Here is a 13,551-nt window from a genome sequence, read left to right as displayed (position 1 = left end):
TTACACCAATCCCATTACCTATTATAAATTGAGTATAGTGGCTTGATTTAATTATTCCAATGATAAATAAAAATAAGCTGGCAAAATAGCTTAATATTTTATTTTTTCTTTTTTTAATTGTTGTTCAAGTACAGTTCTCTCCATTTTCACCCCACCACACACCCCCATTCCACCCATTCCCACTTCCCACCCTCAAACCTACCCCCTTTGGCTTTGTCCATGGGTCCTTTATACATGTTTTTTGATGGCCCTTCTGCTATTTTCCCCCATTATGTCCCTCACCCTCTGGTCACTGTCAGTTTGTTCTTTATTTCCATGTCTCTGGTTGTATTTTACTTGCTTGTTTGCTTTGCTGATTAGGCTCCACTTATAGGTGAGGTCATATGGTACTTGTCTTTTACCATCTGCTTATTTCACTTAGCATAATGCTCTCCAGTTCCATCCATAAATAGCTTAATATTTTTAAATAGCTTTATAATACTGGCATAAAAAAATTCAAAGCTAATGCACTTAATACATAATGAACTCACATTAATTTTTTAAATGACTCTAAAAATATATAGGTAAAGGATATCATCAAGCAACAAACAGAATCTCACAGATAGCTGATAAACAAATACTAAAAACAATATTTAACCAAACTACTGAAATATATACACTTTTAAGGTACCAGATTTTCCATCACATTAACAAAGAATTTTTAAAATATTCTGTGTTGGCATGCACTCAAAGAAATAGGTTCTAATTTTTATATCTTGCTTTTGGAATGTTAATTGTTGCCGCATTTTTGGAAGTTGGCTTTTGCCAAATAATACTATGTTATAGACTTTGTTCTAAGGGAAAAAGATGCAGACCACACATAAAGACTTATGCCCAAAGATGTTTCTCTCAGAGTGTTTATGATGTAGTAGGAATACATTCTGAGGAGAATCTCTGAATTTTAAAGTACCCATAATATTTAATAAGCCATACTTGAAAAATATCACTGACTTCTCAATACCTTCTTTGCCTAACGGTTGAATAAGGGAAAACATAAGTGGTGGCCATATACCAACCCAGAATCTTATCATTCAGAAATTTGTGTCAGTTATCTGACAATGTCACATGATGTGGCAGACCTTAAATTTTACTTATAAATAATATAAATTGCACATAAAAATTCTCTAAAGCAAAATTTTACTGTAAAGAGGAATTGATAGTATAAGTGTCTAGTATTAAGAAAATGATTAATTTATGTTACTATGGAATATTAAATGGAATATTATATAGCCCTTGAATAATTTTGTTATGGAATATTTGCAATAACATGGTACAGCATTCATATTTAGAATAGAATCTTAAGTATACAGAAGGATATTCAGTTATTTATAAGTATGGTCCCACAAAAGAATTAGAAGGAACCATGAAAGAATATTTGTGATGTTTGACTTAGTCTGTTTGTTTATACTTCCCACACTTTCCAAATATTTTTAAATGAACATTACTGTAACAATTTAGAAAAACAGTTGACGATGACCAATCACAACACAGTTTTGCTCCACATTTTTCAAAAGTGAGGTGTTCACAAAATGTGGTGGAGTATAACCTCATAGAAAATTTTAACTACCTTGTTATTTTCTGAATCTAAAAAGCACCTCCTGTTTTTCCAGAAAGATCAAAATAATGCCTTTTCAGAGAGATCAAAAAGTACAAGTAGTTTTTTTTGGATGGCTGGAGAAATGTCATTATACTGTAGTGGCTAAATGAGTATGAACTTATCTAAACTAACTCTAGCCAGTTAAATGGCTTCCACACACTGAGAAGATCCTTTACATTGAGCAATTTAATGGTTAGGCAATAACCTAATTACTCAGTGTTCATTTACTTAAAATTAAACTATTCAGTGTTGGAGTGACCGAGATTTCCATAAAGGTTCCAGCCACATTTCACCACACCTTAGAGATCACCCGTGCGAGCAGCACTACACCCATTCACGGATCAGGGGGACCTTTGGGCTGGGCTTTGCCCCATTGGAAAGTACAATATCAGACAGACTGCGGCATATTTTTATTTTATGGGAGACCAGATATTTACTTCTTCAAAAATGCTATTTTGTTTGTCACATATTTTCCCAGGATGTTAAGTAAATCTATAATTATCATACCCACTAAATAGGATGAATTTTCTAAGGCTAAGCACAGTATTTCATAGTTATTAGGCATTTGATAAGTGTTTATTGATAAATGAGTAAATTTAGGGAATGAAAGAATAAATGGCACTGCCTTTCTCTCCTTTTCTTTGAATCCAAGCATACCTTACTATTGTTCACAAAAGAAACTCATGTATCAAAAAAGATATACATAATTCCGTTTATACCAAAAGTAAAGTAATACATTAATAAATGTGTTATAAGTGATACCTCATAAAGTCCATATTTAGATGCATGTTAGTAAAGATGTAGGATAAACTTTTATTCTCAGATTTTAAACTTTATTTTAATACAGGGACCACGAGGACCGCAAGGTGATGCTGGACCTCCTGGAGAAATGGGTGCTGAGGTAATCTTTTGTGGCTCTTTCTTAGTTTATCAGTGCTTAATGCTTTCTATAATACTCCTCAAATGTGTAATTGATATATTAGATATATATTATGGAGAATAATTCTATAGTGTTTTAGTCCATATTCAGAAAACAAAGCCTAAGATTTCATTACAGCAGGATGACCATTGTTTGGACTTAATTTTATATATACAACATTTTCTTCTTAACAGCTCATTTAAATAACAGAACAAAAAGTGGTTAATACTTTTCCTTAACTGATTGAAAGTTAACTTGGTAACTCTTCATTCTAAGATGTTGTATCTCCTTTATAGAAGAATATTGAGAAGTGACCCCATTCAGAATATATTTTGGAATAATAAACCCCAGTTGTTATAACTATAAAATATAATTACTATTTCTGTTATTTATTCACTTTAGCACTAAAGAAGTTAGACATAAATTCTCTCCTTCCTTGGCTTTTTTGAAACTGCTGTGTCTTGGTTCTGCTGTTTACCTTCTGATTAACCTTTCTCTGTCTTTATGTGAAACTGTCTTTCTTCTTCCTCAGTTTAGCGATCATATTACCAGTGACTTTAATTACCAGTACATATTATTCTGACAGCTCTCAGTGGACAGCTTGATGCAGGCCTCTCTCTTTAGCCCATTATTGAGTTTCTGTTGCCTTTTACATATGTGCCTAGATGTCCCACAAACATCTCAAATGCAAAATATCTAATCCAAACCCATTACTTTTCTACTGTTCTAGTAGTAGTGCCTAGTAGTGGTGGTAGAACCTACATTTAAATTTAGGCACTCTCTCTACACATACTACTCTCTTAGCCACAGTGCCTCTCAACATACAATGAGGCCACTCTGCACAAATGTGTGATCTTTCCCAGCAGTATTCAACTGCAAATATAAATGTAAAAGTGGATTTAAAATGCTAAATCAAGAATGGTATAAAATAGGCACCACAGAGATCAGAATATCAGCTCCTGGATTTAGCCCAAGAAAGGAATGAAAGGAGCCAAGAGGAGATACCAGATTGGGAGAAATTAGGACCTGGAGGAGGCCTCTGAGAATAAAGGCAGTTTTGATATGGAGGAAATCCTAAAAGTGTTGGAATTCTCTCTCAAGAGAGAAATGTAATCTTAGGGTGGGATATTAAATTCTGTAGTTTCTGAGGCAGAACAGAAATCCAGGCAGTCTTACTTTAGAGTACTCCCTCACCTGTGCTGGACTGTCTCTCCTGGCAGTAGAGAAGTCCCAAAGGTAGCCAACAGAAAAATTTAAATGATATAACTATTTAAGAATTGATAAAATGATGGTGAACAAAGGCAGTATAAGGGAATTAAACTTTAGCAAGAAGATACATCAACAAGTAGAGGTATAACTTTTGAGTTACAGAAGTAACCACTAGGAAAACTAAAAACAAAAATTGTTTTATCAAGTAGTTGCCTCTGAAGAGTGGCACTGGGGCTTTTCATTATAAGTCCACCTGTACCATTGTGCATTTATAGATATTTTTCAAAACAAGCAAAAAGCAAGTTGAATATGGATTTTGGAAGCTAAGTCAAATAGAAAATTGGACTTTCACTGAAAATACTATAATGACATAAATGATATTTTAAATGTAATAATTATAAGGAAGATTATTACCCATGAATCAGAACTATTAAGGAACCCATGAAAGATAGCAAACAGGAAACTTTTGGTCAAGATATTATTATGAATTAATGCTTTAAACTACCCCTCTACTCCAAATAATGGGAATTATAGAATATGTTTGTGTTTATAATTGGGTGTGTGTATATATATACTCACACACACACACACACACACACACACACACACACACACATATATATATATATATATATATATATATATATATATATATATATATATGTTACACATGCAGAGAGTGATGGAGAGATAAGAGAATTGGAGAATAGAAAGGGGAAGTGAGGAAGGGAGCAAGGGAAGGGTATGTATTAGCATGCTCAAAAACAAAATAAATATCTTCAAGAAACAACAAAATAACCAATACAACAGTAATTATAGGATATCCAGGCCTAGAAAGCTAGTGGTTGCAAAAAGTTGTATGTTTTCAAAGCAAAAGGAACCAAAAGTTTTCCAACTGGACCCGCTCATGAGAGGAGATTGGGGAAAAATGCCATAGATAGATAGATAGATGATAGATAGATAGATAGATAGATAGATATAGATAATAGATAGAATCTTTTATAATATGAATAAATTAGTATCTTCTTTGTGTGATGTATTTTATAAAACCAAGTTTTTTAAGGAAGTGTGTTCTAGACAAGGAAGAGTAAAAAGTGAGAAAAAGACCCACAGAGAATAGTAAAAGTGTGAGAACAAAAAATTAGAAAAGGAAATGGGAGGTAGTTTGTGTTTGACCAAAGATTAACAAATGAGTAGAAGAATTAGAAGAAACTGGTCTTAAAAGTCTTTATTTCAGGTCATGTTGTTTTGTCATTCGAATTGTTAAAACATCCCAGCAATTATCTGGTTTTATGCCATAAAGTTTATAAAAGGACATCAAAGACCCTTCCTGGACGTAGATATCTCACCCTGGGGCTAAAAATTATTACTATCTTAGGAGGCTGTGATTGCCTCTGTGATTGGTTATGGAATGTGTACAAATGATGTTTCAACTGACTCTCTTGTAGGGACCTTCAGGTATTGAGGGCGAGTCTGGTCTGCAAGGCGAGCCAGGGGCAAAGGTAACCTTCCTGAGTAATAAAGGGGTCTCCACACTTTCACCATTCAATCTCCTGTGTTGGCCACATTTTGGCAAAACCATCTTGAAATCAGATGAAGAACAGCAGATAAAAATGAGCCAGAAAAAAAAATTTCAGAAAAAAAAATATATACACACATACACACATATACACACAGATGTATATATATACACTCATATATATGTGTGTGTATATATATATATATGAGAGGTGATACAAATAGTAAAGCTAGTGGACAAAATATTAATAAATCAATCTGCAGAAAAGAAAAACTGGGAAGTGTTTCGGACTCCCATGCCCATGATGTGCCCTCCATAGTTATCAGACATGAAGTTTTAATAGAAAGGGGTTTATTTACTCTTTCCCTTTGTTTCTTCAGGGAGATGTTGGACCTGCAGGCAGTGTTGGAGGTGTTGGGGAACCAGGATTACGAGTAAGTATCTACTAGAAACCATTTTAATTCACTGCCCACCCATTTCGGAGACTCAGTACCTAGCCTGAAGACTTCAAGAATTGCATAATAAATGTTTCTGGTACATTAGAAAATGTGTGGCTGTATTTCAATTTCAAAGCTGCTTGCCAAACTCTGTTGACAGTGTGATTTAGTAGTGTTTAGAGTCCTAACCTCATACATCCTTTTCTCAAAATCAACTGTATTCTGCAGAACCCTTGCCAAATATGTGGAGTCAGTGAGATTGTCACTGATGTTAGCATTAAGAAGAAATTCAAATGAGTAGAAGAATTATCACTAGATAATTATCAAATTATCAAATTCTAGTGATAACTCTCAGGATACTTCCTGTCCTAACAAGACAGACAAAAGACTGATATCTAATTTATGTTTTTAAAAACCTAGTCATGCAAGGTCATTCAAGGAAATAATTATAAATAATTGTATTTAGATAGCTTACAGAAGTTATTCTAATAGAGAAAGCCTTCAATTTGATCTGTGGTAATTTTTTCCCCCGAGATAACGGTGCTCTGGGTAATTTTGAGACATTTGCCTACCCAAAGCCAAAATAGGGAGATCTATTTTGCATCTAGTTTCTTTTTTAAAATATTTTAAAAAATATTTACTCAAGTACAGTTTTCTACCTTTTCCCCTCACCCCTCCTCCTTACCCCAGCCCTCTCTACATCCCTCCCGTTTCCACCCCCCCTTGCTGTTGTCCATGTGTCCTTTATAATTGTACCTGCAAACCCTTCACCCTTTTCCCCTATAATCCCCTCCCCTCGCCCCTCTGGTCACTGTTGCCCTGTTCTCAGTTTCAGTGTCTTCAGTTATACTTTGCTTTCTTGTTCGTTTTATTGATTAGGTTCCTGTTAAAGGTGAGATCATATGGTATTTGTCTTTCAGGGCCTGGCTTATTTCATTTAGCATAATGAAAAATTGCGGTTTCTTTTACATTTTCTTTTTGGCGCAGGGGCTGGGGCAGGCAGTGTGGGATCAGGGTAATGGAAGTGTCAGTGGTGGGAGCAGTGGGACAGCTGGCTGGGAAGATGTGCTAATTTACTTGTAAATAGTTCAGGTAGCAAGAGAGCCAGTACTACTCTATTAGCTTCACAAAGCATGGCTCTACATTCTGCCAAGTTCTGTACCTAAAGACAGCTTTTGATACAGTGGGGTCTGATTGTTGCTTCTCCTCTATATGGGAGAAAATACAGACACTAGAAGTCAGATACACTGAATTTAACGGAATTAAGTTGTATTAGTTCATGTCAATTTAGTAGAGCAAAGTACTGTAATTTTATGAGACATGGTGTTTACAGTTTTGAACTCAGAAACAGAGGTCTAGCTATATAAATTTCCAAGGTCACCACATGAATATATATTAACTTTTATTATCTGAAAGTTATTGGTATTCTGAGACTATCTCATATTTCAATTTATAATACTATGATTCCTTAAATCATCTTCAGAGCTATTCCAGGAAAATTAAATTATACCTCTTATACTGTCAAGTATTCTTTATAAATAAAGTAGAATTAGGAATAAATATACACAAATGCTACTTTCTATAGGTACCAGATACAAAAAATAAAATGATTTAGCAAAATAATAAATCTTAATGTTTCTGCCACAAAATAGGGTGAGCCAGGAGCTCCTGGAGAAGAGGGTCTCCAAGGAAAAGATGGATTGAAGGTAAATTATGCTTTTAACATTGTGTATAAAGTAGATGTTTTGTAAAGTCTTTAAAATTTTAAACAGGATGGGGAAAAGGTAAAGGTTTACAGTTGTGAGTATGTGAGTTGACTCTTGTATTCTTATTTATTAATTATTGTATTATTTTCCATATGAACAACTGTAAACCTAATTTTGCCTTGCCCTTTATGTAACTATTTTTATAGTGTTAACAAAAATCTACTAATTACATGGTATAATTATTTCACTACTTTCTTGTCCTTAAAATTATTTTACTGGTTTCCAGGGCAGCCCAGGAGGAAGGGGGCTTCCTGGAGAGGATGGAGAACATGGAGAGACGGGCTCACCAGGGGCTGCAGGGGCCCTGGGCAGACCTGGGCTAATGGGCCCTCCGGTGAGTGCTGCTGGGTTCGTTTTCAAGTATTCAGAGAGCCAGGCCCCTCTGTGTACACACACACACAGTTTCTGACCCCTTTCCGTGTGCACTGGGTAATTGGAAGTATAAAGAGAGACACCAGGGTGCCTGTTGATCTACCTAACCTCCAAAGAGGAAAGACATTCTCCATCTGTCATCACACAAGCCATTGAACTTTTCTTCTTGCACTTTAATGAGATATAATTGGCATAAAACATGTAAATGTAAGGTATACAACATGATGATTTGATATATATGTGCATACTATATGTTGCTAAATGATTCCTATAATAAGGTTAGTGAACACATTCACCACTGAACATAGGTATCTTTTTGTGTGTGTGGTGGGAACTTTTAAAATTTTCTCTCTTAGCTTCTTTCAACCCTAGAATACAGTGCTGTTAAGCATAGTCACCATGCTGTACATCAGATCCTCATAGCTTATAACTAGAAATTTGCACCTTCTGACTGCCTCCACCCATTCCCTCATCTCCCTGCCCCTGGCAACCACCCATCTACTCCCCTTCTATAATTTCAGGTTTTTTTAGACAACACACAGTATGTGTCTTTCTCTACTTCACTTACTCTACACAGCATAATGCCTTCAAGGTCCATCCATGTTATTTATTGCAAATGGGAGAATTTCCTTCTTTGTATGGCTGAATAATATTCCATTCTATATATAAACTGTGTGTGAGCAATGTTTTTTAGTGTTAGTTGATTATATATCTGGGCTCTTGACTCTTGTCTATGATATATGTCTCTTTTAATGCCAGTACCATGCTATTTTGATGAAAAATTGTTTTGTATTTGTATCATTTGAATTTAGAAAGTGTGATGTCTCCAGCTTTGTTCTTGTCTCTCAAGATTGTTTTGGCTTTTGGAAGTCTTTTGGGATTCCATGCAAATTTTAAGATTTTTTTCTGTTTCTGTAAAAAGTGCGATTGAAATCTTGAAAGGAATTGTATTGAATCTATAGATGCTTTGGGTAGTATGGACATTTTAACAATATTCATTCTTTATCCATGAGCATGATACCTCTTTGCATTTATTTCTGTCTGCTTCAGTTTCTTTCATCAACGTCTGATATTGTTCTGTGTCCAGATATTTCACCTCCTTAGTTATATTTATTCCTAAGTATGTCATTGTTTTGATGCCATTTTAAAAGGGATTGTTTTATTTATTTTTCAGATAAGTCATTGTCAGTGTGTAGAAATGTAATGGGGTTTTGTTAGGTTGATTTTTTTCTGTCCAAAAACTCCTCTGAAATTATTTATTAATTTCAACAGTTTTTATAGTGAATTCTTTAAGGTTTTTCTATATTTTAAGATCATGTCATCTGCAAAAAGAGATAGCTTTACTTCTTTCTTTGTGATTTGGATGCCTTTTACTTCTTTTTCATTCCTAACCTGATGAGGACTTCTAGTATTATGTTGAATAGGAGTGGTGAGAGTGGGCACCCTTGTCTTGTTCCTGATCTTAGAAGAATGCTTTCAACCTTTCACTTTTGAGTATGATGTTAGCTGTATGTTTGTCATATATGGCCTTTATTAAATTGAGGTATATTTCTCCTGTGCTCAGTTTCTTAAGAGTTTTTATCATGAAAGGTCATAGAATTTTGTACAATGATTTTTCTGCATCTATTGATTATAGAATTTTTTATATTTAGTGGTATTGGTGTGGTGTATTATGTTGATTTATTTGTAGATGTCGAATCATCCTTGCATCCCTGAAATAAATCCCACTTTATCATAATGTATGATCCTTCTAACATAAAATTGACCCTTGAAAAATGCAGGAGTTAGGGGTTCTGACCCCCATCCCATACAATTTAAAATTCACATATAACTTTTGATTCCCCCAAAATTTAACTTCAGTCCCTCAGGATCCACAGGGGATTGGTTCCAGGACCCCATCCATGGGTGCTCAACACCTCATAAAATGTCATAGTACAGCCCTGACAGACATGGCTCAGTTGGTTGAGCATGGTTCCAAAAAGCAAAAGGTCGCTGATTTGTGGTCAGGGCACATGCCTGGATTGTGGGCCCGGTCCCCGACTGGGGGCATGGGAGAGGCAGCCAATAGATGTTTCTCTCACACATTGATGTTTCCCTCCCTCTTTTCTTCTCTCCCTTCCCCTCTCTCTAAAAATAAATGAAATCTTAAATAAACAAACAAACAAACACACTGACACAGAACAGTGCATGGTCAGCTCTCCACATTTGTGGATTCCCAATGATGGATCTAAAATACTGGTTGGACCATAGACGCAAAACCAGGGATACAGATGGCTTACTACATATTTTCAAATGAACACATAAATGGACCCACACAATTCAAACCAGTGTTTTTCAAAGATCAAATGTATTGTTGAATTAGGTCTGCTAGTATTTTCTTTGGGATGTTTGCATCTATTACCAGTGATACTGGCCTGCAATTTTTTTTCTTGTGCCATCCTTGCCTGCTTTTAATATCAGGGTACTGCTAGCTTCATAAAATGATCTTGGGTATATTTCTTCCTCTTCACAATTTTGAAAGAATTTAAGAAAGTTTAGCATTAATTCTTCTTTAAATGTTTGTTTGAAATCATCAGTGAAATTTGGGCTTTTCTTTATTGTGAGATTTTTCATTACTGAATCAGTCTCTTTATGTGCCATTGGTCCCTTCAGATTTTTTATTTCTTCATGGTTTAGTTTTGGTAGGTTGTATAATTCCAGGAATTTATCCATTTTTTTTTCTAGGTTGTCCAAGTGTTATAATCCTTCATCTTTCCGTTATCATTTATAATGGCTCCTCTTTCATTTCTAACTTTGAGTCCTCTATCTCTCTTTTCTTGGTATATCTAGCAAAAGTTTTGTCATTTTAAAAAACTAGCTCTTAGTTTTGTTAGTCTTTTCCATTTTTTTTCTTATTCTGTATCTCACCTATTTCTATTCTAATTTTTAGCCTTTCTTTCCTTCTGCTAACTTTGGTCTGAGGTTGTTTTTCTTTTTCTACTTCCTTGGAGTATAAAGCTAGGTTATCTTTGCCTTTTTTAAAAGATGGGCACTTATGACAATGAACTCCCTGCTCAGAACTGCTTTTGCTGCCTCCCATAAGTTCTGATATATTGTGTTTCACTTTTGTTTTGAGATATATTTTAATTTTCCTTTGATTTCTTTTTTGATCCATTAGTTATTCAGGGCTTTTTTTTTTTATTTCCAAGTACGTGTGAGTTTTCTAGCTTTCCTTCTGCTCTTGATTTTTCGTTTCACACCACTGTGGCCATAAAAGATATTTGATATAATTTCTACAATATTATTAGTTGAATTAGTTGAGATTTATAATGTAGCCTTGCATATGATCTATCCTTGAAAGTGTCCTGTGTGGATTTGAGAATAATGTGAATAATGTATATTCTACTGCTCCTGGATGGAATATTCTGTACATATCTGATAGGTTTAGTTAGTCTATAGTGTTGTTCAAATTCATTGTTCTTCCAATTTACTTATTGATGTTCTGTCTGGATAAGCTAGCCATTGTAGAAAGGGGGAGAGGTATTAAAGTTCCCAAATATTAGTACATTGCTCTTTATTTCTCCTTTTCTTTATGTTAGTAGTTTCTTTATATATTTAGGTACTCTAATATTGGTACATAAATATTTACAATTATTGTACATTATGCACTAATCAACTCCTTTATCAGTATATGACACTCTTTGTCTCTTGTGACTTTTTTAATCACCAATTTAATCAATTGTATATTTACAATATCCAATCAATGCCCTGTACTGAACAGCTATGGCTTCAGCAACAGTGTGACGATATAGTTAGTAGAAGCCCTCCATGCTATCAAGACTCTGAGTCACTGCCCTACCACCTCCTAGTATTATAGTCATCAAAGGATTAAAGGTTAGAGCCTGACTAAGGTCAGACAAACCTGTTTTTCACCAGTTTCCAAGACAGGAACCTCACAAAAAGTTATCAAAGTTAAATGTTGTGGACTGACTTGTTTTCCCCAAAATTTATAGACTAAAACCCTGTATTTAGAGATGGGACCTTTAGAAAGTACTTAAGGTTAAAAGAAGTCATAAGAGTGCATGCAGCTCTAATCCAATAGGACTGGTGTCCTTATAAGAAGAGACAGACTCACCAGGGAAACACAAGCAGAGAAAAAGGCAAAGGCAAAGTGAGGACACAGCAAGAAGGCAGCCACCTGCAAGCCAGAGGAGAAACCCACCCTGCCAGCACCATAATCTTAGACTTCCAGCCTCCAGAGCCATGAGAAAATAACTTTTTATTGTTCAAGCTACCCAGTCTGTTGTAATTTTTTATGGCAGGCCTAACACACTGATACAATAATCTAGCAGGCACTTTTTGAGGGGTGTGTTCAAGTCATGCCTCCCCTTTTGCTAAGAACCATTCCCAAACAGAGTGGATCCCTACAACTCCAGATGCACTAAAGGATCATGGCCTCATGGTGAGAGAGAGACTCAGGTTCGAGGGGAACCCCAGCATATTTGGGACCCACTGTATTTTCTCTCCTGGGAATTTGACACTGGGAATCAGAAGTCCTCATCATTGGAAAAAGATATTGCTTGCAGTATCTTTTTCCATTCCCTCAGTCAGTTTTTGTGTATCCTTAAGGACTAAGTGATCCTCATGCAGGCCACATATTGTTGTGTCTTGTTTTTTCAATCCATTCACCCATTCTCTGAATTTTGATTTGAGAATTTTAATCAATTTACAATTAAAGTAGTAATTGATAAGTTAGAGCTTTATATTGTCATTTCATTGTTTTCTGACTTTTGTAGGTCATTTCTTTCTTACTTCCTCTCGCTATATTTCTGATTTTATGAATTTTTATAATAGTATGCCTTAAATCCTTTATCATTTTGTGTATCTACTTTTTTTTTCTTTTGGTTCACATAAAATATCTTAGAATTGTAATATCCACCCTGGTTGCTATAGCTCAGTTGGTCGGAGCTTTTTGTCCCATGGACCAAAAGTTCGCAAGTTTGATTTCTGGTCAGCACCACATACTATGTTGCAGGTTCCATCTCCTGTCGAATAGCATACAAGAAAGCAACCAACTTATGTTTCTCTTTCATATATCTCTCTCTGCCCCCCCCCCACCTCTCTCTCTCTCTCTCTCTCTCCTTTTCTCTCTCTCTTTCTCTCTCTCTCCCTTTTTCTTTCTCTTACTCTTTCTTTTTCTTTCTTGCTTCCTCTTTCACTTTTTCTTTCCCTCTCTCTCTCTCTCTCTCTCTCTCTCTCTCTCTCTCTCTCTCTCTCTCTCTTTCTCTCTCTCTCTCTTTCTCTCTTTTTTTCTGTCTCTCTCTGCAATGAAAGAAATATCCTCAGGAGAGGCTAAAAAATTTTGGGGGGCGGAATTATAACATTTTAGTCTGATAACAACTTTGTTAGCATGCAGAAACTTTATAGTTTTACTTCTTTCTCCCTCCTTTACATGTTAGGTTATTGATATTACCGTTCACCTCTTCTTATCTTATGTAGTTAGTAACAAATTATTATAGTTATAGTTATTTAAATACATTTGTATTTTAACTGCGGTTGTGAGCTATTTGCACACCACCATTACAATATCTGAAAATATGGCTTTGAATATATATTTATCTTCACAAGTGAGTTTTACACATTTGTATGTTTTCACAACATTAGTTACATCCTTTTATTTCAGCATGAAAATGTCCTTTAGCATTTCTTGTCAG

General features: G+C 35.1%; 1 protein-coding gene across 1 annotated transcript in view; it reads left to right on the top strand.

Annotated features, from left to right (window-relative positions):
* The window catches only part of COL24A1 (collagen type XXIV alpha 1 chain), a 333,553-nt gene that overhangs the window by 222,560 nt on the left and 97,442 nt on the right, over window positions 1-13,551 (top strand). Inside the window, exons 34-38 of the mRNA XM_036026370.1 lie at window positions 2,484-2,537; window positions 5,213-5,266; window positions 5,664-5,717; window positions 7,373-7,426; window positions 7,713-7,820. Coding sequence (XP_035882263.1) covers window positions 2,484-2,537; window positions 5,213-5,266; window positions 5,664-5,717; window positions 7,373-7,426; window positions 7,713-7,820 — 324 coding nt within the window. The remainder of the gene's footprint in view (window positions 1-2,483; window positions 2,538-5,212; window positions 5,267-5,663; window positions 5,718-7,372; window positions 7,427-7,712; window positions 7,821-13,551) is intronic.

The sequence above is a fragment of the Phyllostomus discolor genome, chromosome 5, assembly GCF_004126475.2.
Source record: "Phyllostomus discolor isolate MPI-MPIP mPhyDis1 chromosome 5, mPhyDis1.pri.v3, whole genome shotgun sequence".
Taxonomy (NCBI): domain Eukaryota; kingdom Metazoa; phylum Chordata; class Mammalia; order Chiroptera; family Phyllostomidae; genus Phyllostomus; species Phyllostomus discolor.
The sequence above is the reverse complement of the archived record's forward strand: the minus strand, read 5'-3'. Positions and strand labels throughout refer to the sequence as shown.